Source organism: Lycium ferocissimum, chromosome 3 (assembly GCF_029784015.1).
Source record: "Lycium ferocissimum isolate CSIRO_LF1 chromosome 3, AGI_CSIRO_Lferr_CH_V1, whole genome shotgun sequence".
NCBI classification, from domain to species: domain Eukaryota; kingdom Viridiplantae; phylum Streptophyta; class Magnoliopsida; order Solanales; family Solanaceae; genus Lycium; species Lycium ferocissimum.
Genome location: NC_081344.1, coordinates 3,767,563 through 3,795,384, shown reverse-complemented (window position 1 = coordinate 3,795,384; position 27,822 = coordinate 3,767,563). Strand labels below are relative to the sequence as shown.

General features: G+C 35.3%; 2 protein-coding genes across 3 annotated transcripts; both read left to right on the top strand.

Moving 5' to 3' along the window:
- Positions 1-441: 441 nt before the first annotated feature.
- LOC132049323 (transcription elongation factor SPT6 homolog) lies at positions 442-10,923 on the top strand. 2 transcript variants are annotated; one of them, XM_059440073.1, is made up of 17 exons: positions 442-688; positions 1,228-1,332; positions 2,730-2,856; positions 2,925-3,009; positions 3,137-3,290; positions 3,367-3,502; positions 3,626-3,893; positions 4,024-4,227; positions 4,309-4,434; positions 4,523-4,909; positions 5,434-5,541; positions 5,630-6,409; positions 6,583-6,724; positions 6,796-7,970; positions 8,130-8,339; positions 9,087-9,564; positions 10,296-10,923. In XM_059440073.1, exons 1-17 carry the CDS (start codon positions 655-657, stop codon positions 10,688-10,690), a joined length of 4,914 nt encoding a protein of 1,637 aa, XP_059296056.1. In that variant the 5' UTR covers positions 442-654; the 3' UTR covers positions 10,691-10,923. The 2 variants fall into 2 exon arrangements, with proteins under 2 accessions (XP_059296056.1, XP_059296055.1); XM_059440072.1 differs by having other exon boundaries at positions 2,727-2,856.
- Positions 10,924-15,190: 4,267 nt separating this feature from the next.
- Positions 15,191-22,035, top strand: LOC132049321 (leucine-rich repeat extensin-like protein 2). The gene is made up of 5 exons (XM_059440071.1): positions 15,191-15,605; positions 18,537-18,649; positions 18,750-19,121; positions 20,325-21,072; positions 21,606-22,035. The coding sequence occupies exons 1-5, from the start codon at positions 15,368-15,370 to the stop codon at positions 21,674-21,676; spliced, it is 1,542 nt and encodes a 513-aa protein (XP_059296054.1). The 5' UTR covers positions 15,191-15,367; the 3' UTR covers positions 21,677-22,035.
- The last annotated feature ends 5,787 nt before the right edge of the window (positions 22,036-27,822 follow it).

The following is a 27,822-nucleotide window of genomic DNA, read 5'->3' as shown; positions in this document are numbered from 1 at the left end:
ACTCGCGCCATTAAATTCGATTTGTTCGAAACTAGTGTTGGTAACTTATCAACTACATTTTAAATTCGATTTCAAATAAACAATTTAGAGCATTATTAATTCATTCCCAAAATTTGTTTCCCATCCAGTGCTCAATATTAGCATTAAAGTCCAACAAAATTCATTTCGCGGCACCTTTTCACGCGGATTAAAACTTACCCGATAAAAAATTTCGCTACCTTAAGACCGTTAATTACCCATCAACTATATTTTAAATTTGATTTTAAATAAACAATTTAGAACATTATTATCAACTCATTCTCAATTCCCAATTAGCTTAAAAAAAAAAAATGTAAATAAATTACACTCTCAAATATTTCCCCCTTGCATCGCCCATTTGCCACTACGCCCACTGCTACAACAACCGTACTCTCACCCCACCCCATATATATATATATACACCCACACACACATATATTCATCTATAATTTCACCTCTCTTTTTTTTAGCTCTCTTCAGTATCAGTAAGAGCGAAATCGAAAAACCTAGGGTTTGTTTGGGGTTTCAATTTTGCACGTAGTTCTGTGTGCGATACTGTGTGTGAAATTAACCTAGGGTTTTGTTTTCATTTTGCCCTAAAAGTTATCGTCTTATCATTCTAACAAACAAAAAAAAATGGCTGGAAAAAACGTGATCTCTGATGACGAAGGTTGTTTTCTTTAATCTTAATTTTTCCGAATTTTTTTGTAGAAATCTGCTTCTTAGCTGTTTGGTCATAGATTTTGAGAAACTTGAAAAAAAAAAAAAAGGGTTTATGAAACTTAAAGTTGTGTTTCGACATGCATTTTACTTGGAAAACAAATTGAAGTTTTTTGAGGAAATGAAATCTGCTTCTGACCCGTTTGATCATAGATTTTGTGAAACTTGAAAAAACGAGCTGTTGAAAAATAGTTTTTGGAACTTAAAGTTGTGTTTGGATGCATTTACTTGGAAAAAAAACTTGAAGTTTTGAAAACTGGTCCAAAAATTTGAAGATTTGGAACTTGAAAATTTTTCTTGAATTTTTTTTCAAAAACTGATCAAATTCCATGGACAAACAATGTTTTCAACTTTTTTTTTTTTTTGGCAAAAAAACTTACAAAATATAGGGCCAATTGGGAGCTTATATTAGCTGAAAATGTTAGTAGTTAAATGCATGTTTTTTTTGTAAATAATTGTATTTATATTTTTTTTTTTGGTTGTGTGCAGATGAAGTTGGAATTGAGGAAGAGGAAAGGGATGGGGATGAAGAGCCAGTTGATGGTGATGCAGTGGATGAACGTGAAGACGAGGATGAAGACGAAGAAGAAGAGGGTATATTTTGCCCTAATAATTTAATATGGTTGAATTTTCATATATATATATATGGTTACATTTTTGTGAATGCTATGTAATGATTTATCTATTGTTTGTTATGTCTGCTTTACTTGTGTATTTTATATTTTGAAACTGCTTTATTATGTGTTACTTGAGACGAGGGTCTGTTGGAAGCACCCCACATGTGGGATTACATTGGGTATGTTGTTGTTGTTGAATTTTCATATAAAAAAAAAAAAAAAAGGGGCAGCCCGGTGCACTAAGCTCTTGCTATGCGCGGGGTCCGGGGAAGGGTCGGACCACAAGGGTCTATTGTACGCAGCCTTACCTTGCATTTTCGCGAGAGGCGTTTTCACGGCTCGAACCCGTGACCTCCTGGTCACATGGCGGCAACTTTACCAGTTACGCCAAGGCTCCCCTTCATATATATATATATATATATATATATATATATATATATATATATATATATATATGATTCCGTTTTTGTGAGTGCTATGTAATGGTTTCTCTATTGTTTGTTATGTCTGCTTTACTTCTTATTTTATATTTTGAAACTGTTTGATTATGTGTTTGAGCCGAGGGTCTTTTGGAAACAACCTGTCTAGATCTAGGAGATAAGGGTAAGGTCTACGTACACTCTACCCTCCCCAGACTCCACATGTGGTATTACACTGGTTATTATGTTGTTGTTGTTGAATTTTTAATATATATATATATATATATATGGTTTGTTGTAATTGGGTATGCTGTACAGTAGTATTAGCACTATTCTTGTAGTTTCTTGTTCTTTGATTTATGTTAATACTAGTGTTTCTTGTGCTTAGGTTATCGCACTATTTTGTTGTTGATTCTGTATGCTATGTACTGCTTTCTATATCTAATTATTTCGTTGTTGTTACTGCTTTCATTTCTGTATTCCTTTTTTCAAATTGCTTTGAGATGCTTTACTTGAGGCAAGGGTCTGTCGGAAACAGCCTCTCTATCTCTATGAGGTAAGGGTAAGGTCTGCATACACTCTATCCTCCCCAGACCCTACATGTGGGGTTACACTGGGTATGTTATGTAGTTGAATTTTCATATATATGGTTATATGTATTTGTATTAAGTGGGGATTCTGGTGTTTTTATTTGGGCAGAAGGTCAGGAAGAATATGAGAAAGATGGGTTTTATCCTGGAGATCGATGGTTTTTGCCTTTTTTAAGATGCACTAATAATGCATGGTTCTGGCAGAAATTCCTATGTTAAGTGGTTGATTTTAAGGAATAAAGATGATATAAGTTTGGTTGTATTCTCTTGCTTTGAAAGCTCTGCTAATTGTTTTTTCTAAAGGTTTCCATGCTCATATGTATTTGTTGTAATTGGGTATACTGCTGCTTTTATTTGGGCAGAAGGTCAGGATGAATATGAGAAAGATGGGTTTATAGTAGATGATGTAGAAGAAGAAGAAGACAATGAAGATGAAGAAGATAGAGCTGACAGTGATGATGAGAGGCAAAAAAAGAAGAAAAGGAAGAAAAGGTGAGTTTATCTTTTCTAATATTGCATATTTTTCTTGTGTGTGGTTGCCTTATTTATTGCTGGTTTAGGGAGTCGGAGAGGAATTACGTGCTTGACGAAGATGATTATGAACTTCTCCAGGAAAGCAATATTGCGGTGCCTCGTCCAAAACTTGTGAGTTGCGATTTTTACTTACTGAATATAAAGACGCTAGCAAACACCTATATATGCACTTTGTATGTAGGGGTTTGATTTTGTCAATCGGTGTTTATACTTTCTGATTTTCACCCTGGCTGATTAGGAGAGCAAAAAGTTCAAGCGGCTAAAAAAAGCTCAGAGGGGTATGGAGGATGAGCATTCTGGTTTTTATGAGGAGGAGGAGTTTGATGAAACTGGGAGGCGAGGGCGTACAGCTGAGCAGAAGCTCGAGCATAGCTTATTTGGTGATGATGAAGGTAAACATCGTTTTAATTGTCTTTTTTGTTGGGGTCTTTCTCATGTTGTTAACTGAACTCCCCGGGATAATTCCAGGGCCACAACTCGAGGATATTGCCGAGGAGGAAGAACGGTTGGAGGAAGAAGAGGATGCTGACATTGGTGAGGAAGATGAAATGGCTGACTTTATTGTTGATGAAGAAGAAGTTGATGAACATGGTGCTCCTATTAGGTATAGCATTTGAGATATATGCGGGTGTAGGATTCATCTTGATGTTTTATATAGCTTTCTGATTTGGCTCACATTGTTTTTTTGGCCCCCTGTTAGTTGCTTACCTCTTAATTTGTGATGCAGAAGGAAGAAGGTGAACAAAAAGAAGTCCAGGCAGGCACCAGGAGTTTCGTCCTCTGCTCTCCAGGAAGCCCATGACATATTTGGTGATGTTGACGATCTTTTGATGCGTCGAAAACAAGATCGAGCAAAATCAGGCATGCTTGATGAATCCGGTGAATGGGGTGAAAGGAGACTTGAAGATGAATTTGATCCTACTATTCTAGCTGAGAAGTATATGACTGAGAAGGATGAGCACATTCGAAAGATAGATGTCCCCGAAAGAATGCAGGTGCAACACTGACATTTTTTCTTGTGATTGCTTTTTACATCTTAGTTTTCTTGTCTGGGTAGGTTTTGCTGTTTTTCTTGTTTACTATGCTACTTTCTTAATAGTAGAATCTCTTGTTAATTCTTTGTAGATATCCGAGGAAAGCACTGGTCCTGTGCCACCTGAAGCCATTAGTGTGGAAGAGAGTAACTGGATCTACAGTCAGCTTGCTACTGGCGTTGTGCCTCTTTTTAAGAAGAAAGATAGTGGGACAACTGAAGAAGTGAATGAGCTGCCCATAGATAAAGATGACATTTTGAGATTTCTGGATTTGATGCATGTGCAGAAGTTTGATGTGTGTTCTAAACCTTAACTAGGATTTGATCTTATCTATGCATGACATTTGAAACTCTACAAATTTTTGCTTTGTTATTAGGTCCCATTCATTGCCATGTACCGGAAGGAGGAATGCATGAGCTTATTAAAGGATCCAGAAGAGGATGAAACCAGTGATGATGGCCCAGATAATTCTGACAAAAAACCTGCAGTAAAATGGCATAAGGTGAGACTTGTTCTCAAAGTATTATGGATTGTTTCATGTCGAGAACCTTGGGAATATGAAATGCATATTGAACCATATTATGCTGCAGGTGCTTTGGGCAATCCAAGATTTAGACAGAAAGTGGCTCCTCCTTCAGAAGCGGAAGTCTGCGCTTGAGTTGTACTATAAGAAGCGGTTTCAAGAAGAGTCCCGTAGGGTGTATGACGAAACACGTCTGAAGATGAATCATCAGCTCTTTGAATCAATTACAAAATCACTCCAGGCGGCTGAGTCTGAAAGAGAGGTTGACGATGTTGACTCAAAATTTAACTTGCACTTCCCACCTGGAGAGGTTGGTGTGGATGAAGGACAATATAAGAGGCCAAAGAGGAAATCACAATACAGTGTTTGCAGCAAAGCCGGCTTATGGGAAGTGGCAAGCAAGTTGGGCTACAGCGCCGAGCAACTCGGTTTTCACATGACTTTAGAAAAGATCGTAAGTATTCTCTTATAAGTTCTGAATCTGCCGAATTTTGAATGTTGAAGAAAGTAAAATTGCTTTCTTGGTGACTATTGTCTTGATCAAGGAATCACTGGAGGGGTCCCATATTACCGATTAGACCTACACATTTGAACTCATTTTTAGAACATCATTACTTCTGGACTAATGAGATGCGTTCAACTAAGTAGACAGTACAAAATGATGGCCTCGGCTTATTTAAATATGCATTGTCTCCTACAGAGTGGTGCATCCCGTTTGTGAGAGGATGACTTGCTAACTTGTGAATGTTCAATCTAGTTAAGACCTTTAAATCGCACAATGCTGAGAGCTATATTTTCAGCACTCAAATATTCTCCAAATAGCTATTTTTCTCCCTTCGTTTCCCCGTTATTGCTGCTGGAGTTGGGTTTAATTCCGTGAAGTTCATCTCTTATAGTCTTATTTGCTGAGGGAGTCTTAGGTAACATCTTACTAGTTGGAACTAGGAAATCACAGTGAAGGCGTGAACTTTCTTGCAGGTGGATGAGCTGGAGGATGCAAAGGAACCACCAGAAGAGATGGCATCGAACTTCACCTGTGCAATGTTTGAAACACCGCAAGCTGTGCTTAAAGGTGCTAGACACATGGTATGAAGACGTTTATGTAAAACTTACTTTGTGATGATTTCGTTGCCATGAGTGACTGTAATAGCTAATCCTCAGTAATCAATTTTAGGCAGCAGTAGAGATAAGCTGTGAACCAAGTGTCCGGAAACATGTGCGTAGTACCTATATGGCCAATGCCGTAGTATCAACGAGCCCTACTCCTGATGGGAATGCGGTGATTGATTCCTTCCATCAATTTGCTGGAGTCAAGTGGTTACGGGATAAACCTCTCTCCGCATTTGAGGATGCACAGTGGCTTCTCATACAGAAGGCTGAAGAGGAGAAACTCCTCCAAATTACTATCAAGCTGCCCGAAGTTCATCTTAACCAGCTGATGACTGAGTCAAGAGATCATTATCTCAGCGACGGTGTGAGTAAATCTGCTCAGTTATGGAACGAACAGAGAAAGTTAATACTCGAGGATGCATTTTTCAATTTTCTTCTGCCTTCGATGGAAAAGGAGGCAAGATCCTTACTAACAAGTAAAGCAAAGAACTGGCTGCTTATGGAATATGGAAATGTTTTGTGGAATAAAGTGTCAGTGGCACCATATCAACGCAGAGAAAATGATCTTGGCGCCGATGAAGAGCCTGCACCCAGGGTTATGGCTTGCTGTTGGGGTCATGGAAAGCCAGCAACCACTTTTGTGATGTTGGATTCGTCGGGGGAGGTTTTGGATATCCTGTATGCTGGATCTCTCAGCCTTCGTGGCCAGAATGTTAATGATGAGCAGCGGAAGAAGAATGACCAGCAGAGACTGTTAAAATTCATGATGGACCACCAACCACATGTTGTGGTGCTAGGAGCTGTAAATCTGTCTTGTACACGGCTTAAGGAGGATATTTACGAGGTATGAAGCCATGAATTTTATTTGATTGGTAGCGAATGTGATTAGGGATAAACTAGCAGTATTCTGGTGGGATATGTAGTGCCTGTTTCAGCCATATTATAAACAATCTTTTTATCTGCATAACTTCTTTATTGTGGTGGCTAAAGTATCTCTTGATTGTTTATGTGATTCAGATTATTTTCAAGATGGTGGAGGATAATCCAAGAGATGTTGGCCATGAGATGGATAATCTGAACATAATATATGGAGATGAATCCCTTCCGCATCTTTATGAAAATTCCCGCATTTCTGCTGACCAGCTTCCTACACAGTCAGGTAACCACTCTCCTGTGAGCTGATATACAACTGTTAGGATTTTGTTGTACTTATCCACTCCAGTGTTTTAGGTATTGTGAGGCGGGCTGTGGCCTTGGGACGTTATCTTCAAAATCCTTTAGCAATGGTAGCGACATTATGTGGACCAGGGAAGGAAATTTTATCTTGGAAGCTGAATAATTTAGAGAGCTTTCTCACACCAGACGAGAAGTACCTGATGGTTGAACAGGTTATGGTGGATGTAACTAACCAGGTGGGTGTTGATCTTAATTTGGCTATAAGTCATGAATGGTTGTTTGCCCCGCTGCAATTTATTTCGGGGCTAGGTCCCCGAAAGGCAGCATCTCTTCAAAGATCCTTGGTAAGACAGCAGACAATCTTCACTAGGAAGGATCTCTTAACTGAACATCATCTTGGTAAAAAGGTATTTGTCAATGCAGTTGGCTTCTTGCGAGTACGGCGCAGTGGATACACTGCAAATAGCAATACATATATTGATTTGTTGGATGATACAAGGATTCACCCAGAATCCTATAGTCTTGCACAGGAGTTGGCAAAAGATATTTATCTTAAAGATATGGGTGAAGAAGATAATGATGATGAAGAAGTGCTTGAAATGGCAATAGAGCATGTTAAAGAGAAGCCACATCTGTTGAGGTCGGTCAAAACTTATGAATATGCTGAAGAGAAGAATCGTTTAAATAAAAGGGAAACCCTTAATGGTATAAAGTTGGAGCTGATGCAAGGGTTTCAAGATTGGCGTAGACAGTATGTGGAGCTAAGCCAGGATGAAGAGTTCTATATGATTTCTGGTGAGTCTGAGGAGACGCTTTCTGAGGGAAGAATCGTGCAGGCAACAATTCGCCGGGTTCAACCACAGAAAGCTATCTGTGCTCTCGAGTGTGGATTGACTGGCATTCTTACCAAGGAAGATTCTTCAGATGATTGGAGAGATGTCAATGATTTGACTGAAAAAATGCGTGAAGGTGATATCTTAACTTGCAGAATCAAGTCAATCCAAAAAAATAGGTACCAGGTTTTCCTGAGTTGTAAAGAGAATGATATGAGAAATAATAGGTATCAGAATAATCAGAACTTGGATCCATACTACCATGAAGATCGCAGTAGTTTACAGAGTGAAAAGGAAAAAGCTCGCAAAGAAAAGGAGCTTGCAAAGAAGCATTTCAAGCCAAGGATGATAGTTCATCCTCGATTCAAAAATATAACGGCAGATGAAGCAATGGAGGTATGTTATTGAATATATCACAGATAGTGTATGCAAATTTCATTCATAGTTCTTATGTTGTGACACGCAATAACAAGAAATAAGGGTCTTTTCTTTTATGAGATCTTCTACCATTTGATGCCTAAGCTAACGTTGATACTCTCTTCATACTTTGTGCAGTTGCTATCGGACAAGGAACCAGGTGAAAGTATCGTACGTCCCAGCTCACGTGGACCATCGTATTTGACTTTAACTCTGAAAGTGTATGATGGAGTTTATGCTCACAAAGATATTGTGGAAGGTGGAAAGGAACATAAGGACATAACAAGCTTGCTCCGTATCGGAAAAACACTGAAAATAGGAGAGGATACTTTTGAGGATTTAGATGAGGTACTTTTGCTATCTATCCAGTTGTTTTATATTAATGACAGTTGTTCCTGATCTAGTTTTTGGTATCTCTGTTCCTTTGGTTTTGTGGGAGGGAGGATTGCAGGGAATAGGGAATATATGTTCCCTCGTAGTGAATATGAATCATTAGCGATCAGCTATCTTCATAGGTCGTCCAACTGGAGAGGAGTTGAATAAAGCAAAAAATAAATAAGTAATAAATAGAAATCCTTAAGATGATGGTTGAAGCTCTCTGAAAGTAGAACTAGAGCATGGGTATCAATAGCTTGCATTAATGTCATTGTAGAGAGGAAATAGGATTTACTCTCTCTCTCTCTCTCTCTGACAGTCGTCTTCTCCAGATCTCTTTCTTTACATTCCTTGTGCAAAAATAATTTGATGAGTGTAAAGGTCCTGGATATGCTTGACCTTTTTTCTTAATATAGTTAGAGCTGGTTGGAATTGCTGCTACTTTTTTTAGACATAAGAAGTATTAATTTCTTCGAAGCATTTTGGTTGTTGGTATTTAGTTGGCGATGGCTTTCTCTGATATGTTTGTTATCTTTGGTTGATTGGACTAGAAACTTCATTGTGGTTTATTGTAAATTTTGTGGTCCTTGGCATATTTTTATTGGGCACTTTAATTAATTTTTTTATCCCCTGGAGGTACAATACATTTTTGGATATTTTATTTTTTGTTTCTTGGAAACACTAAGGATCTCATTGGTTTTTTTGTTGTGTTTATTTCAGGTAATGGATCGGTATGTTGATCCATTAGTAGCTCATTTGAAGACAATGCTGAATTACCGCAAGTTTAGGAAGGGAACAAAGGCAGAACTTGATGAACTTTTGAAAATTGAGAAATCTGAGCAGCCTACGAGGATTGTTTATAGCTTTGGTATTTCTCATGAACACCCTGGAACATTCATTTTGACTTATATACGGAGTTCCAACCCACACCATGAGTATGTTGGTCTGTACCCGAAAGGATTTAAGTTCCGTAAGCGGATGTTTGAAGAAATTGATCGACTCGTGGCATATTTTCAAAGACATATTAATGATCCTCATGACTCTGGACCATCAATACGATCAGTTGCTGCAATGGTGCCTATGCGCAGCCCTGCAAGTGGGGGCTCCTCAGGATTTGGTGGCGGCTGGGGTGGTTCATCCAATGATAGTGGTCGAAGAGGTGGTAGGTCTGGGGACAGAGATAGGTCTTCTGGACCAGGTAAAAGCTGTCCCTCTGCAATCTCTCTCTCTCTCTCTCTCCTCTTAGTTACATGATGAAAGATTGCTCTTCAATCTTGTTGTCTGAAAGTGCTATACCAACTTTAATGGATCCTCTAACTGGTGACTCCTTTTTAGACACCTAAAATTTTGGATTTTACGACTGAAAATCCACATTTGATTTTTCAATAGAAAGGTTAAGAGAAGTTTTGAACATTATGAGTTTTGAGATAGACTCGATCGGAATTGAAAGGATGAATCAAACCCAATCAAAAGGGAATTCTTTATTCAAGCCAAAATTGGGCTGGATTTGCAGCTAGGAGTTGCCCTTATTTTACGTATCTCCTTCCAGCATTGATTGGCCCCTTCTATTCTCCTCCTCCCTAAAAAGTGTTTTGGCTGGGTGGGTTGTGGTGGTCTTTCTTGCAGGCGAGAATTGTCTTAACTGCTTGTCCTACTTCGCGGGCGTGCTGTTGGACTTCTTTTCCTTAAAATGTCACAGTAGGTCTCTCAACTGAGCAGGTTGAGAGAGCATCCTTCTGGACTTTTATTTGCCTTCAAAGAGATTAAAGAAACTCTCGTGGCTGAGAGAACATAAAGTGCTTATCCTACTGTGTCTAGAATGTGTTTTCATTCTGTTGGAACTCATTCTACTGTTGCGCTGTAATATACGGTTTGATAAAAGGTGAGAGATACATACTGCTTGTTAATGGGCACTTTCGGTTTTTGCAGGTAGAAATGACTACCGAAATCGAAGCAGCCAGGATGATCAAAGTGGATTGCCGCCCAGGCCCTACGGTGGTGGTGGTCGCGGACGCGGGCGCGGACGTGGTCGGGGACGTGGTAGAGGAAATAATGATAACGATGGGCAAGATTCAGATTATGGCTCTCAAAAGTGGAGTTCTAAGGAAGGTGGAGGAGGAGGTTGGGGTGAAGTCCAAAATTCACCTGCTAGGGACACTTGGGGGGGTGGTGGAAGTGGTGCTGGAGGTGGTAGCGGAGACGGAGGTGGTTGGGGTGCTAGTCCTAGTGGTGGCGGCGGCGGATGGGGACAGGATTCCGGTGGTCAGTCCGAGGATTCTGGCTGGGGTGGCGGTAAAAAGTCCGGTGGCAGCGGAGGTTGGTGATCATATCTATGATCGAAGCAATTTTTTTGATAATGTCATGCTCTTACTTGTGTAGTGTTTTGAATGTACGGCCAGTTTGACTTGTTTTCCTTCGCAAGCATAGAATAGTTATCCAGGTTTCAAATTTGCATCCTTTAACTGAATTGTTAAGTACTAGTAGTATCTTTGTAACTATGAATCTATGTACTCTCTATAGATGTTTATCTATAGTAACATGCACTTCTTTACCCCAAGTGTTATACATGTTGGGTCGGTGTATTTATGTTGGGATCATGCCTGTTCTGATTGAAATATGTGAAGTTTGATTTCCAACCACAATATGACAATCTTGGGCCACTAGTTCAGGTGCTAGCTATTTTTTGTTAAATTTCTAATGACGGTGGTATATGAGCCAGTTTTTGCTCCTCTTGACTAATTTATCTAGTCTAATGCTTCCTGCCCGCATAGGTGCTGGGTTACTAACTTTGTCAATCAAAGTTTTAAGCAGATATGAGCCTGTTTGGATGGGTTTAAAAAAAGCAGCTTATAAGCTCAAAAACGAACTTATAATTTTTTTTGATAAAGTTAAAAACGGATTCAATTATTTTTTTGAGGCTTATTTTAAGCGCAAAAATGAAAAACCTGCCAAAACAAACACTCAAAACAATTTTATAAGTAACTTATAAGCCAATCCAAACGGGCTCATAAACAAATCAATTGGTGTGACACTTTATTGATCACAAGGTCACCGCTCTAAGGTGCGACAGCTAGTTGAGATGATAAATGGTAAGGTTACTTGACATTGTTTTCCTTTTTAGATACCTGAGTTTTGTTAAATTGCCTAGGCATTGGAAATCTCGCATGGAAAACTGAATTACATTGTGTCTCAAATAATAATCAACCTGAATGCAGAATCTAATGAAATATTTTTCACTGGAATTTATATAGGTTCATTTGCACCCTTACTTCTATTTTGTGCTGGCCTTTTAACTTTTGTCCCTCAAGGCAAACAATTTTTTCGCTAGGCATAAATTTATATTTTCGCATCGTAATATTCCGAAAGTTATGTCGACGCCTTAAAGAATCTTATATCCCGCTAGGCATAAGTTTGATTTTAATGGGCAAAAATTAAAGACCAACCCATTTGAAGGGAAAGACCAGTCCATTCGAAACAAATCATGCAATATCTTCATTTATATATTGAGGACATACCGAATCGACCTCAATTTGTTTGGGATTGATGCATTGGTTTAATAAAAGAAAATATGAATGAATTAAGAAAATAAAAAAAAAAATCCAAAGAAACTAACATTTTTTGTTTTTGGATAGAAAAACAACAAATATGGAAGGCATAGACATGAAGTGAAGTTGAAAATAACATATTGGGTATTACATGTGCAAAAATTGAATTTGGTCACGGGTGCGTGCGGTGTACCCCACAATACACAACATATTTGAGAAGGAACCTTTGTGTCCGTGATTGGCTCGTTTGGTTCATTGTGCTTCAATCCGTTTTATTATTTATTGCATGTCTCTAAATTTTCGTTTTTGTATACCAAAAAAGGTAGTTGTCACGATCATATTATATGTAAACCTAAAAATTATTCTCATTTCTTGTTAGCAAAGCAAATGGAGTTCATTTGTGGATTTAGTTAGTAACTTTAAATAATAAAAGAATTCCAAGTAACTGACTATTAAAATAATAAATAAATTTACTTGTATCACTAATCTTGTTACTGACAATCGAAACTCAAAGATTGATCTAGTAAAAACGATGGAAGAGCTACTTAAAAATAATGTGTCACTTGATAGGAATGATTTATGTATTTCGGTTACTGATGTGAGGTGTAACTTGCAAGAAATCTTGATCTCGAGCCAAGCATACTCAAATACTTAATGCGTGTAATGTTAGAACAATAGTACTAGTATTTATTAAGAAATAGCGGTATAACAATTTTTAGTAAATTTTAGTAAATATATGGAAGTATCACAGTTATATATTATTCCCATATGCTATGCTTTCTGTTTTGTTGGTTTACCTAGAAAGAGGTTAGGCTTTCTATCCAAATCAATGAGAAGTTTTTGTTTGGTTGAGCGTCCTCTTCGAAATTGAAATAAAATATATACCAGATTAACAAATAAGTAATAACTACGAGTGGCGATTGCTTACCATTATATTCACTTTTTAGATAAATTTGGGAACAAGAAAGTTCTTTTTTAAAGTAAAAATAAACAACCTTACCTAGTGTCACTTTATTTGCCACCTAAGTTAGAATTTGATACTACCTTATCTGCTGACGAGGTTATTTTTTTTTTTTTGTTCAATTTTCCCTTTTGTCTAAATTGGTTTATGCAGAAAGAGTGTCTTTGGTTTCTCATCTGGTACTCGGTGTTCGAATTGGGGCCCCGATTATTTTGGATTCGCATCGGGTAAGATCCATTAAAGGAGAAAGCGCTCTTTATTACGATTTTTTTTTTCATATCCAAAACTCGAACCCCAAATTTCTAATAAATAAAAGAGTTACTATATAATAATCAAAAGTTGTCTTCTATTTATGTAAATAGAATTCCATAGAAGGAAGTGGATGAAGAAGTAGATTTCTAGTCCATTTTTAGAATGAAAATATTGTTTAATGGAGTTCAGAAAATCCATTTTAAGAGTAGAAAATGAACTAGTATATATTCCTTACATCATCGCAAGGTTTGATCTATTTAAGTAAATCATAACTTAATCGGAGTTAATCACTGTAATAATAATACAATATTGTTTTCATTAAAAAGAAAAAATGAATCAAGCTTCAATCCTAAATTAACTGTAGTCTAAACATATGAATTTATTATATTTTACCAACTTAGGTTCAAAGAAGTTTTTGAATTAAGTGACCAACATATGAATTTGCGACAATTATGTTGTTTTTGAGCCAAGGGTCTATCCCAAACAGCATCTCTATCACACAAAGGATAGGGATAAGGTGTGCGTACATCCTGTCCTCCTCAGATCCCACTTATAGAATTACACTGGGTACGTTGTTGTTATTGATCAATTGACTTAATTCAAAAACTTTTTAAGGTTTGTCTCTTTCTTTTTTTGAGAAAATTATGTGTGTACTTTTTTGTGAAAAAAATTACTAACCATATTTATTTTTTGGGTACAATTACTACCATATTTATGTTGACAAGACAAGAGACCAAAGTTGACAAAAAACGTGTAGAAGTTAAACCTTTCGCTTGCATATGTGACTTTATTACAAAATCCAAAACAACAATCAATAAAGCGATAAACAACAACTTAAAACAAAACGCCATTCTAGCAAAACAACAAAAGCTTTTCCTCTCTGCTAAACCAGCAAGTTAATTAAAATTATACCTGCACTTAATATTTATATTAAATTATACTAATTTATTATGATTAAACTATGAATTAAAGTGAAATTGTGTTTATTAACTATAACTTAATTGATACTCCAATAAGAGTATATGCATAGACATGTGTATATATTCATTTGATCAGTATAAACATGGGCACGAATAAGTTGTTACCTTTAATTAATTGCAAAACTTACTCCACTATTATAAGTTCCTAAGGTAAACTACGTACGTAAATTTCCTAAATTACGCATTTCTTTTTCATTTTATATGATTTTTATATTTATTTTTACTCTATTTTAAAATAATGATATAAATTTACATTTGGAAACTTTTAATTTTTAAAAATTTTCTTATAATTAATGATACTTTTATACAGCCAAATAAATGTAAAATGACAATATGTTATGTGCCTAAAGCTTTTATTTTTCTTATTAGACTTTGTACCCATCAAATATAACGGTATAAAATAAAACGAAAAGAATAATAATTTAAACTTTGATATAATACTTTCTATGTGAAACTTACTTTTCAATCTAATCTTAGTAGTTCTAACATAAAATTCATATTCGATGTTTATGCCAAAGCAATGAATACAAAATAGTTTTTTATATTCAAATTAACCATAAATTAAGTGTATATATACAACAAAAATAAAATATCTAGTGTAGTCCCACAAATGAGGTGAGGTAGGATGCATACAGACTTTACCCCTACCTTTATGGGGATAAATAAACAATCGGCTTGAAAGAAAAGACATGAATTAAATATATATATATATATATATATATTCTTTAATTTTTATATTAAATAGCTAGCCTTTTACCATAGATTTTGGGTCAGATTTTCAGGATTTATCTTTAAATATTTGTTTGGTCATATATTTTGGATCAGATTTTGAAAATATGTTTTCAAAAATTTTCAAGTTACAAAAATTGATTGAAACTTTCACTCACAAAACTTCAATTTTTTTCCATATAAAATACATATCGAAACACAATTTTAAGGTCCACAAATCACAACTTTTCAAAGTTATAACTTTAAAATCTATGATTAAACGGGAGCTTAGGAACAAATATTGGGTGAATAATACTTTACCCATATTGACTATGTTGGAGTAAAAGAAGTGGAGTACATATTAGTGCCACTCTTTGAATTAAGTCTTACCAAAAAGGAAGTTTCTCTCTCTCTTTTTTTTCTCAACACACACACTCACAGCAAAAAGAAAAAGAGAAGAAGCAAATAGCAATGGAGTTTCTCTTTCTCTCACCACAACACAACACCAAAAATGGAGATTAACAAAATCCCACATTATTATTATTTGCAAGAATAATGGGGAAAGTAGAAGAAGAGAATCAATTACCAGTATCAAGAGTAGGTGGAAATAACAACAGGGAGCAAAATGTAGAGAATAGTAATAATAGTTGTGGGAGATTAAGTAAATGGGTTAAGTTAAGATGTGTATTAGCTTTGTTGTTTGGTGGAGCTGTATTGTTGAGTGCTGTTTTCTTGTTGCCTATTTTTCATAATGGAGATCTTGGGGATCTAGATCTAGACCCTAAATTTAGAGGTAATTACACTTTTTTCAACTTTTATTTTTAGTGTTAAGACATTGTTGTAGTGGATCTTCTTGTGTTAGAATTGGGTTTTGTTTTGAGATCTTAATTACCCTTTTAATCTGATTTTCTTAAATGAAGAGGTGTTTTTGATTTATGGGTTTTTTCTAATTTTGTAAAATTAAGTGAAATTTTCACTATCTAGAGGTACCCTTTTTTCTTCTTCTTGATTTTGGGTGTTTTAGTGTTAACATTGTTGTGTTGTTTATTGTGTTAGAATTGGTAATTATGGGTTTCTAATTTGGGCTTTTTTGAGATTCTAATTACCCTTTTTGGGTGGGTTTGTGTAATCTTATGGTTTAATCTGATTATGCGTTTCTTCTAATTTTGTTAAGTGAAGTGCATTTTTCAGTATTTAGAGGTATACATTTTTTTGGGGGGGTTTTTTAGTGTTAACATTGTTGTAGTAGATCTTGTTGTGTTAGAATTGGTAATTATGGGTTTTTAATTTGGGGTTTTTGAGATCCTAATTACCCTTTTTGGGTGGGTTTGTGTAATATTGTGGTTTAGTCTGGTTTTCTTAAATGAAGTGGTATTTTTGATTTATGGGGTTCTTATAATTTTGTAAAATGAAGTGAATTTTTCATTATCTTCTTGTGTAGTTTATGTGTTAGAGTTGGTAATTATGGGTTCCCCATTTGTGTTTTTTGAGATTTAAGTACGTTTTTTTGGGGTGGGTTTGTGTAATCTTATGGTTTAATCTGATAAATGAACTAGTGTTTTTGATTAATGGGTTTCTTCTAATTTTGTGTTTCTTGTAATTTTGTAAAATAAAGTGAAATTTTCCCAGGGTTCCCAATTTAGGTTTTTTGAGATCTAAATTACCCTTTTTAGGAGGGTTTGTGTAATCTTATGGTTTAATCTGGTTTACTTGAATGAACTAGTGTTTTTTATTAATGGGTTTCTTCTTCTAATTTGAAGTGATTTTTGCACTATTTGAGGTTGTTATTTGTGCAAAGTTGGAAACAGTCTTTGCCGTTAATTTGATATGCAAGACATAGAATGCATTTTCTGGAAATTAAGTAATTTTTTTTTTTTTTTTTTTTTTTTTTTTTTTTTTTTTTTTTCCCCACTACATTTAGGAGGATTTATAGTGTTTTCTGGAAATTAAGTAATTATGGGTTCCCAGTTTTTTTTTTTTTTTTTTTTTTTTTTTTTTTTTTGAGATCCTAATTACCCTTTTTGGGCAGGTTTGTGTAAATCTGATGGTTTAATCTGATTTTCATAAATGAACTGGTGATTTTGATTTATGGCTTTCTTCTAATTTTGTAAAATGAAGTGAATTATTCACTATTTGAGGTTTGAGGTTGTTAAGGCAAACTTGGAAAAAGTCTTTGCCGTTAATTTGATACATAAGACATAGAATGCATAGTGTGCTGATATATGTTTGCCATTTTTTCTTTATAGATCTGGTTAGAATACATTTTAGGTAATCTCCTATTTTAGTAATTTGTATATGTAATTAACATCAAATAATTAAGCAAAAATATTCTGTTTGATGTATTGCCTTCTTTTGCCTTAGAATGTTACTTTTGCTCATTTTAGCACCTCAAGAAAATATACCCTTTTCTGTCTCTGAGATGGAGTAGAGTAATAACCGTATAAAATAATTGTGTATGTTTTCTAGCTATCGAGGTTATGAAGAATTTGATGTATACATACTACTCTACCAGTTCAAAGATCAAAACTAAAGGATGAAACTGGTCATAAGGATATGCTGAGTTTCAAAGTTACTTAACACAGTCGGGCTTACTAAAGTACTCCATCTATTACAAATTGTTTGTCTTAGTTTGACTTGACACGGAGTTTAAGAAAATAAAGAAGACTTTTGAATCTTGTGGTCTTAAACTAAAGATATGTATAATGTACCAAAATGCCCTTTAATCTTGTGGTCTTAAAAATGCCACGTGGGATTTTAAAATTAAGGCATTCTTTTTGAAACAGACTAAAAAGGAACGTAAAACAAACAAATTGAAACAAAGGGAGTAATTGTAGACACTGCAGTAGCCAGTAGGATGGTATATCATTGTCACTGTTCCGAATCTCCACGAAAATTTCCCCTTCTCTTTTATGCTCTTAAGACATTTTCCGATGTTAACATGCCTTTCTCAAATGCACGATGTTCAAGAAACTGCTCCATAGTTCAGGACTTTCATGATGGTTCAGCAATTAAAGGGTGTCCTTTTTCACATTTTTATGCACTAGCATGTGACACTTTGGACCTTTGTTTTTCCTGTTCTCATATGTGGGATAGACATTGATTATAAATTCGTAAAGTACTGGGACCAGTAGATCCACAATCCTAAACATGCAATGTCGGGAGAGTTTGATAACTGACACTTAGCTAAGTTAGTGTATGTGTCTTCTGTCCTTGTTTGCAGAGGAGCTTCTGGTGGTCCGTTTAGTTCATTTAGTAGCATCCTAACGTCTCAAATTGACATCATCACATAATTTTGAGTTGATCATTAGTGTTTAGCTTCGTTTCATCTTTCAGTGGCTCAACTACCAATCCATCCAATAACAATATATGTAACAAACAAATCTTACTATAAATTATGAAAGAAAGAAAGCACATTAGTTCCTATTCATATATAAAAAGTAAAATTAGAAGTACACAATTGTTCTCTTCTGCAGATTTGAATCAACTTCTTGTTTATTTCATTCGCTACTTTCTTTTCTATGATTATTAAATTTACCAACCATGTCACAAGCAACTTATGCTAGTAGAAGAGATGCTATTGATGGATTTACTTGAGGGCATAGAGTTCTTAATACCTTATGCTAATACATTTAAAAGATAGCTGATTAAATTACATCCTTTGCACATTTGGATATACTTTCACCTATTGATATGTCACTATTTTTTTTAATCTGGGGCTTTCTAGGTCATGACATAGTAGCCAGTTTCATGCTTGAGAAGCCAGCTTCTTTGGTTGAGGAATATACCGTGCAACTTGAGGATGATATTTTTGATGAAATAAGTGTTTCCAACACCAAAGTATGTTCAAATATGGCTTTTTCTTTGTTTTCTCTTTCCTATCTTAGATTAACTGCTTTTGCTATTTGTTCCTTTTCTTACATATTTATGCTTATTACAGGTGGAAATAATATCATTAGAAAATATAGCTGGATCAAACATAACAAAGGTTGTCTTCGGAGTTGATTCTGATACTAAAAATACGAGGATCTCTCCAACTGCTCTGAGTTTAGTCAGATCCGATCTTGAAAATGTAATTATTCACCAGCCATTTCTGCGCCTGACGCTATCTTTGTTTGGGGATCCTTTTTCTTTCGATGTGCTGAAACTCAGAGGAGGGATTACAGTGATCCCTAAACAAAGTGTATTCCTTATGCAAAATGTGCAGATCCAATTCAACTTCACATTGAACTTCTCTATTGATGAAATTCAAGATAAATTTGATGAACTGACAAGCCAGCTGAAATCAGGGGTACATCTTGCATCATACGAGGTATGTGAATATGATTGTTGGTAAGTGCATTGACTTGTATATCCTTTTCTTTCCTTGGATTTTGGCTGGTGATGCAATTCATGATGATGTAATTAAGCTAGCGATTATGATTTCTTTTCATTATACTTGTCCTTTCCTCATGCTCTTTGGCTTATTGTTCTTGCTACATGACGCTTACGACTCTTCTTTTTTTGTTTACTTGTATAGTTGACCAAGTACTCCGTCCGTTTCAATTTGTTTTCATACTTTCGTTTGTAGTCTCTTTAAAAGAATGCCACTTTCTATATTAACTCTTTACCTCCAACATCCTACATGACATATTTAAGACCACAAGATTTAAAGGGTATTTTGGTACATTACACACATCCGTAGTCTTCTTTATTTTCTTAATCTCTGTGCTGAGTCAAACTAAGACAAACAAATTGAAACTGAGCTGAGTAATAACTTTGAAGTTCTAGGATTTTACCTTCTTCTGCAAGTTCTGATTTTGTAACAAGATGGTCATCGATAAAAACTGTTGGGATAGTGATAACCATCATTATGGTTCAATAATTCTATTTTTTGCAGTTCTGTTTTGAGCAGTGTTATCAAAAGCGAAAAGCGCAAAAAAGCTCTAAGGTCAGCTGGGGCTTTAAGCGCAAAGCGCAAATAAAGCGTGGGCTTTAATGAAAAAAGGCGCAATGGTGCAAAAATACAAATATAATTATGTTTAGTCCAAGGCTAATAATAATAAGCATGTATAACAAATATATGGACAAAGAAATTGTAAAAACATTACGATAAAGTGAAACATCAATTATCTAGTGTCATGTCTTCAAGAGAGGCTCATTGGCAAGGAAAAATATGTCTTAGGGCCTTGATGATGACACTGAAGCGCACATAAAGCAAGGCGAAGCAATCAACATGTTTTGAGCCTTGCTTCAGGGCTTAAAGCGCTCCTTTGACAACATTGGTTTTGAGGTGCAAAGGTTCCGGTGTTTGCACCTTCTATCTGCTGCTTTGCAGGAAGACCTTATTTAGCAGACGTTCGTGCACTCACACATATATTTATTTTCGTATTTATGGACTGTAATATTAACAATACTTGTGAAAACATTGGGTCCCCCCCTTGCATAGTATAATTGTTTCTATTTTTTATTTAGAAGCATTCATGTTTACTGTTTGCTTGTTGATTGATATTTCTCACTTCTCTTTGCGATGCAGAACTTATACATCAAGTTGACTAATGCAAGGGGGTCGACCGTGGATCCTCCCACTATTATTCAGTGTCAAGTTTATCCACAAGTTGGGATTCCTTCCAATTCTAGGTTGAAGCAGTTGGCTCAGACCATTGGTTCTAATTCTAAAAACCTCGGCCTGAATAACACCGTATTTGGGAGGGTTAAACAAGTTAGCCTGTCTTCTACTTTACAACATTCTCTCGGTGGTAATGGCGGTAGTCCTTCACCTTCTCCATCCCCTCAACCTCACCACCACCATCACCACCATAGCCACCACCATCACCAAGGTTCAAACGTTGCTCCTGCAATTTCACCTGCTCCGAGGGCTGAGAAAGGTGGATCAGTTAGTGGGAAAGTTTCACCAGCATCTGCACCCGTGCCAGCATCTGCACCAGTTCTTGCACCTGCCCCTGGACGTACAACTCACAAACGTCACAAGGCCCAACCTCCTTGTCATTTTGGGAGATACCCAAGGAAGGCAAATACTCATCCTCCTGTGCCTGCGCCTGCGCCTGCGCCACCTGTTCGAGCACCAGTCCCTGTACCTCACATTGCTCCGTCTCCACAAAAACACACACATCCTCCTACTCCTAACCCTCATAAAATCCCTGTGTCATCAAGCCCATTGCCCTCTGTAGTGTATTCTCATGCTCAGCCTCCTCCAAGGACACCTTCAGTTGCTGAGACCCCGCATCGAACACCTTCAGTTTCAAACTTGATATCATCTTCATGTAAGTAAATTCGGACAAGCATTGCCTGTTTGTTTTGTATAGAAAAGCTAATGAGTTCTTGAAGCATGTTAATCGATCATTCATCAGTCGTCAACATTCTCTACCTTTCTTTCAGCCAGGAAAGGATGGGGAATTATCTACAATATTTTACTCGGACTCTTCAAAATGCCGACGGGTGCGTGTCGGATCCTCCAAAATAGGGTATCTTTGGACAATCCGACATGGGCGCTGCAACATTTTTGAAGAGTCCGAGCAACACTACATACAGTCAAACCTATCTATAACAGTGTCATTTGTTATGATATTTTTTGGCTGCTACAGCGAAATAGTGTTATAGAGAACATGTAATCTAACATAACATGCAAGATCGCTTCCACAAAAAACATGGTTGTTAGAGTGAAATGTTATACAGGACTGTTATAGAGAGGTCTGACTGTATGTCCAAGTATGTTTAAGAAACATACTTGGGACACTCAATTGCTCTAAGTTTTACTCTTATTCTAAATGATATTCTGATGATACTCCATGGGCAGCTTCAACAGGGATCGTTTCTTCAAACTTGTGGGCGCTCCCGCTGTTTCTACTTCTTGTACTACGTTTATAGCAGCAGAATGCAGGATTTCCCCCCTCTGGCCACTGATATCTGCCTCTTGTATGAAAACGAGTTCCACGTATCTTTTCTTCCACGCCGAGGGAAAACTAAATTGAGGAGCTTTACGAAGAGGGAACAATGCCAAAAGGGCATCCCTCGCACCCAAATGAATATATGTGGTTGTTTGTGCTTGTAAATACTGTATCGAAGATTCAGTACCCCGATGCATTTTCAGAGGTTTAAGTCACAGAGGTGACAGGCCTGTAATGACATGCATTACCGCTGTTATGTATGATACCTCTTGCATAAGTGCAAAGAGGTTTAAGAAAAGCAGCCAACAAATGTATAACAATGCATTTTTGTTTCTAATATCTTCTGAGCCCATCAAAACTCCAAAGTTAAGCGTGTTTAGGTGAGAGTAGTACTAGGATGAGTGCCCTCCTGGGAAATTCTGGTGTTGCATCCCTCTTTGTTATCAACAAAAGAAAAGGAAATAAGAAACTTGCAAGTACGTCAACTACTACTCCTAGCGATTAACTAAATTTTATTCTCTCATTTACTTATTGTATTTGCCTGATTTACTCGGGAGAAAATTGAAATTACATTTATCTTATGTTTGATTAGGAATATTAGCTAATACTGATACAAATCTTATACCCAAATCTTGGTATTAGCTATTCCGCATTGAATGTGGGATAATATCTATCACTCGATAAGTACTGGTTATATGCTTTGTACTATTGCAAGCAAAGAGTTTGTGTTGGAGTCTCATCGCTTTAACAAAAAATAGTCTCATCTTTAGTTCAAAATTGCTTTTATTGATTTATTTTATGTTTATAATACAATTACATATAAAAAGCAAAAAGTAGGGGTTTAGTACAAATTTCAGTTGGTTGGCTACCTTAACTTTCATCTTGTTTGTGAGGGTTCTAATCTCCTCTCTCATTTTTCCTTTCCCTACCTTCTATGTAATGAAATATATATATATATATAAAGCAAATTCACATTGTCACTATTCGAAGAAAGAAGTCCTGTTTTTATTTATCTTCAACAGTGACTGATGGAGTATAATCACTTATTGGTTGGTTTCAAACTGGTGAAAATGTCACCCATATTTTATGTCACTTTGGCCCTTTTACTTTTAATAACTAGATTTGGTGTATCAACATTTTTGGCCTGTAGGGGACAAGCTTTGACTAGGATCATGATAGCTCATGTGGCTACTCTGTGATTTAGATTTGTTATATCCACAATTTTGAATACTAAAACAAAAACTTTCCTCCATCTTCAATTAGCCTTTGTTAGAATGGCATTTAAAAATGTGATGTGATAAGAGTCTTATTCTGTCAAATGAAATCATGTAACCGAGTCCAAATTTTCGTAAGTTTCGTACATTACTAATTGAAAAAGTACACATTATATGGAAGTAAGTCGAGGGAGGGAATGGTAAGGAAGATGAAGAAGATGGAAAGTTAAGAAGAGGGATATTCATCCCTTCTATTTTCTGGTCTATAGAAACGCCATCTCGTAGAAATGTAAAGTAAGATTGTATATAGTAGAAAACAAAACCAAAACTTAGTGTACCGAACCACTTGTATTTTGAATTTCTTTATTAGTTAGTTAAATCGGACTTAGTCAAGACTCAAAAGTGAGGTTCTTGTTAAGAATAATTAGGACGTCGGACAGGAAATTAATATGTTAAGAGAATCAAGAAAGCTGCATGAAAGAAGTATTTTCTTTTATTATAATTAGGAGGTGGGGAAAGGGAAGCCGGGAAGGGAATTATAAGTTGATGAATTTAATCTGTGTCTACAAAGTGAAAGTTCAAATAACTATCAAACGAACCACTAAGATTTTCAAAAAGAAAATTATACTACTCTTTCCGTCCCAATTTATATAACACTTTTATTTTTGGTCAGTCTAAAAAAGAATGATAGTTTTCTATATTAGTAAAACTTCTACTTTTAACCTATAATGAAATGATTTCTAGCACACAAATTTTTATGAATTGTTTTAGATCACAAATTTCAAAAGTTTTTTTTTACTTCTTAAATTTTATGTCAAGTCAAACACCTTCATATAAAACGACACAGAGAGAGCAATACTTTATTTGGGCAACTTGTAGTTTTTTGTTACCAATTTATAATCTTTTTTTGGATTACTAACAAGAGTTTGAAATATGACAGAATGTCAGAATCATATGTGTGGGTCCTTTCTGGTGGGTGCATACAGGCTGGAAAATTGTTGTCCGAAATATCAAGGAACGATCCAGATTTTTCTTTTATATAGTGTATTTGAGCATATGCGTAAATTTGATTTTGGATGTTGATCCAACACATTTTGACATCTGAAAAGTGGTTGGTCCAACCTAGTTATTGAGTATAATAGAAAGTAGAAATTACGTCCTCCGGATCAAAAAAAGATCACTTAACATATTTCAGATATCGAAACTATTACTCAAGAGAAAAAAAATGTAAATTGACTAAACTACCCCTAATTAAATAAGCATTGGGATTTGATCACATAACACTTAATAGGGGCAAATATGGAAAGATAAGGTTAATTGTTTCTTGATTTAATAAGTGGACAATTTTTTTGATCCGGAAGGAGTAATACTGAAGATTTAAAATAATTTTTATAACATCAATGCAACTTACCGGTTATAATGGTAATTATTCTACTTTCCTGTTCACCGTATTCAAATTTGCTATGAAAAAGTTTTAAATCAACTTTAACGTTCAGAGTGCCCTTTTTTTTTCTTTTTCGCAGAAGCCTTGAACGTATTATTATCGATCTCTCACACTGATTTTGTGAAGGGTGAACACACTAATTTTGAAATTGAACGAAAAGGCATCAGTAGATGAGATTTTCAACCAAAATATGTGAATATTTAAAGTTCCTTGCTGACAAATGTATAATGTATTTTTAATTCATGTATAATATGCGTATAACCTTGTATAATAGGTGTGTAATTTATGTATACCTGGCTACCTGCTAGAAAAATAAACAGTGAAACAAACTGGCTATTTATGTAAAGATCCCATTCCTATATTGGTATATTTCTGTGATGTACAGACCAAACCGTCCAATGCAGCCCAACGTCTTCATTTGGACATTGACTGAAAATGAGGCTCAATATATGGGCTTTCTTATATTTGGGTTGTTTCCCCTTTCACGGAGAAACCATTGGGTCAAGATTAACTAATCTCAAGTTTCAGTTTTCCACTAACATTAAACTTGGGGAATTGACATAAATATACAACTCTTAAGTAAAATTGGCATGTTTTTAACCAAATATTTTATTTAGCAAATGAAACCTAAAAGAAATGGCATTGAGTAGCCATTTGTCTTATGCCGGCTCAAAAAATAGGGGAAGGAATATTTCCCCCCTAATCTAACGCTATTCACCCCAAAAATAGGGTAATGGATGTCTTTTTATATATTTGATTAAAAACTCCTATCAATATTAAAAATAATTTTAAAAAAAATGTAACGGAAGATAAGATGTCACAAATGGATACCAATTTCAGATATTAATTAGATTTTTTACCCAATTATTATATACTTAAAAAGTGGAGAGTTGTTAGTAAAGGGTATTCAAATAAAGATAATTCCTTATTTCAAATTATTGTATCCTTAAATTTAGGGATACAATCCTTTCCCTTTATTTTGTTACGTGATATACCTAAAATTAGAGATCCAGGAACCCAACAAATAGAAAATTCCAGTAAAGAAATCTCTTTAATGTTTCTCTCTCTTATTTTTTCCATCTCTCCATTCCGTGTATATCTCATTAATTCTTTTCACTCTCTTTTCTTCCATGTTCTTAAATTTCTCCGATCAAAATCGAAAATCTATCATGATATATTATAAAGTACCATGTATATATACATACATATATATATATATATATATATATTGTGAAGTACCATGTATATATATTGATGTATACTATGAAGTATGTATCATGTATACATTATGATATATATTGTGAAGTAACATGAATTTGATTACAGAGAATAGTTTACGTATACATTTGATGTACAAAATAAAAAATAAGTTGTTTTCCTTTTCAAGAATAATTTATGTATACATGTAGTCGTCTGAATAGAATACTTGATGAATACATTTAATTGATGTATTCTTTTATAATTTAGAAAAACGAGTTCAATTTGTTATGTGCACAACCATATGTATCCAAATCAGAAGGTGTATACAATATGTCTATGCAAACCCAACTAAAATCAAACAATAAACCAACTGTATTCAACAAACAAGCACGTGTATACAATATATGTATACAAGCATATGCAATAAAACCCGGCATGTGTATACATTTCGTTTATATAACCAAAAGGTGCATACAATATATGTTTTTTTTTACAGATTCAACAAAATACAATAATCAAACACATGTATACATTAGATGACTATAACAACCTGAAGAAAAAAAAAACTAAAAGGTGTATAAAATATATGTATACAAAATAGTGATGCGATAAAAAAACAAGAACCCAAACATATGTATACATTAGGTGTATACAACTCAAAATTGCATTCATCATCCAATGCACGAATTCTATCAAACAGATTCAGAATCAGAATTATCCATATCAGAATCTTTGAAATCAGAAAGCTTTGATTTCTTAATTATCCATCAGAATTTTTGAAATCGGAATGTTCAAAATCAGAAACAGAAGCCCGACTCTTGAACTCCACTAAATCCCCCCCTTTTTTTTTTTTTTTTTTAAAAAACAAGATTCTTGTAGTGGAAGTTCTAATTGTAATGCGAGTTCTAATTGAATGATTTTAGGAGAAGAAAGTGGTGGATTTAGGAGAAGAAAGTGGTGGGGGGAATTTTGGAGAGCGAATGAGAAACTAAGAAAATAAAGTGGACAAAAGAAATGGAGAAGAAGTAGAGAGAGAATGAGAAGATGAGAGCTATTTTTTCTCAAAAGGCTATGGGTCATGTTGTGCTAAAATATTTGACCCAAAACATATATATCGGCCTTTTTATGCCAAATTATTAAAGATTGGCTAATATATGCTAAATTAGTCTTAACACTTGGCACACTGTGCCAACTTCCCATTAAACTCTGTATCTGCTCAGTTTGCTACCAATGGATATTATTTACTGATGATGGAATAGTTTATTTTTGCTTCTTGCATGACTTTGCTCTTGTGGAGTACGAACAATAAGCACCAATGTAACGAACCCATGTTCTAGTAAAATGGATGATTGGAATTACACGTACAAACATAATAGTTCATCATCAAACTATTACAAATACTTCAAACTAGCAATCAAATTTTCCAAAGAAACAAAAAGGAAGAAGGGAGGGAGGTTCCAAAATTAATCTAACCAACTAAGAAAATAAAGAGACAACTTCATAGCATAACCCTAATAGAATAGTTCCGCTTCTATATATAGTCATCTTCACACATAGTGCACATGCTCCTATTAGCCAGGATCTCAAAGGTAATTTGACAATTTCCCATCCATGTCCTTCCATAGATTAGTTTGGTTCATAACATTGATCCAGTTAGCATATAAGCTGCATGAGACGCCCGTGACGAAGGTGGGCTGACGAGGGCGGGTCAAATAGGATTGACAGGCTGACAAGCTTATAAAGATGAGGTACACATGAATCCTATATTGAAATGAGAGAGGAAAGTGAATAGCTTTATAAGGCATAGCTTAAGTTCGCAAGGTACGCACGCTTTTGTGTTCGATGTGGCATAGCTCGAAAGATAAATCTATGCGGACCTAGATCCAACAATACATGCCATGAACTTGGATCGTAACATAGTAGTTTTTTGTTTGTTTGTTTGTTGATTACATGTCTTTTAATAAGAATATTTTGTAAAAGTCATGAATGAGCTTAATGGATGATGTGAACTACAGTAACTAGTCTACTAATATTAAATCCTCCCCTTGCTTACGTTGATTCATCTCTCTTTGTAGCAAGTTGGGGAGATGTTGTACAAAAAAACTGGGTAGCCTGCCTTTTAAATTTTAGAAGTCCTAATCAAGTTGTGTTGGACTTTGCATGTTGGAATTTGGATTAAATTTTGACCTGTCGGTTTACATCTTTGCTGTTAGCAAATTAGCCTGCCTTTTTTAATTTTACACGAAATATACGTCTAAATTCAACTCT

Excerpts from the sequence above, each read along its gene's own strand:
- LOC132049323 (XM_059440072.1), top strand. The coding sequence starts at position 655 with ATGGCTGGAAAAAACGTGATCTCTGATGACGAAG. Across the intron at positions 3,291-3,366 it reads CTTATTTGGTGATGATGAAG|GGCCACAACTCGAGGATATT; the intron begins GTAAACATCGTT and ends GGATAATTCCAG. Across the intron at positions 4,435-4,522 it reads CTGCAGTAAAATGGCATAAG|GTGCTTTGGGCAATCCAAGA; the intron begins GTGAGACTTGTT and ends ATTATGCTGCAG.
- LOC132049321 (XM_059440071.1), top strand. The coding sequence starts at position 15,368 with ATGGGGAAAGTAGAAGAAGAGAATCAATTACCAGTATCAAGAGTAGGT. Across the intron at positions 18,650-18,749 it reads TAAGTGTTTCCAACACCAAA|GTGGAAATAATATCATTAGA; the intron begins GTATGTTCAAAT and ends TGCTTATTACAG. Across the intron at positions 19,122-20,324 it reads TACATCTTGCATCATACGAG|AACTTATACATCAAGTTGAC; the intron begins GTATGTGAATAT and ends TTTGCGATGCAG.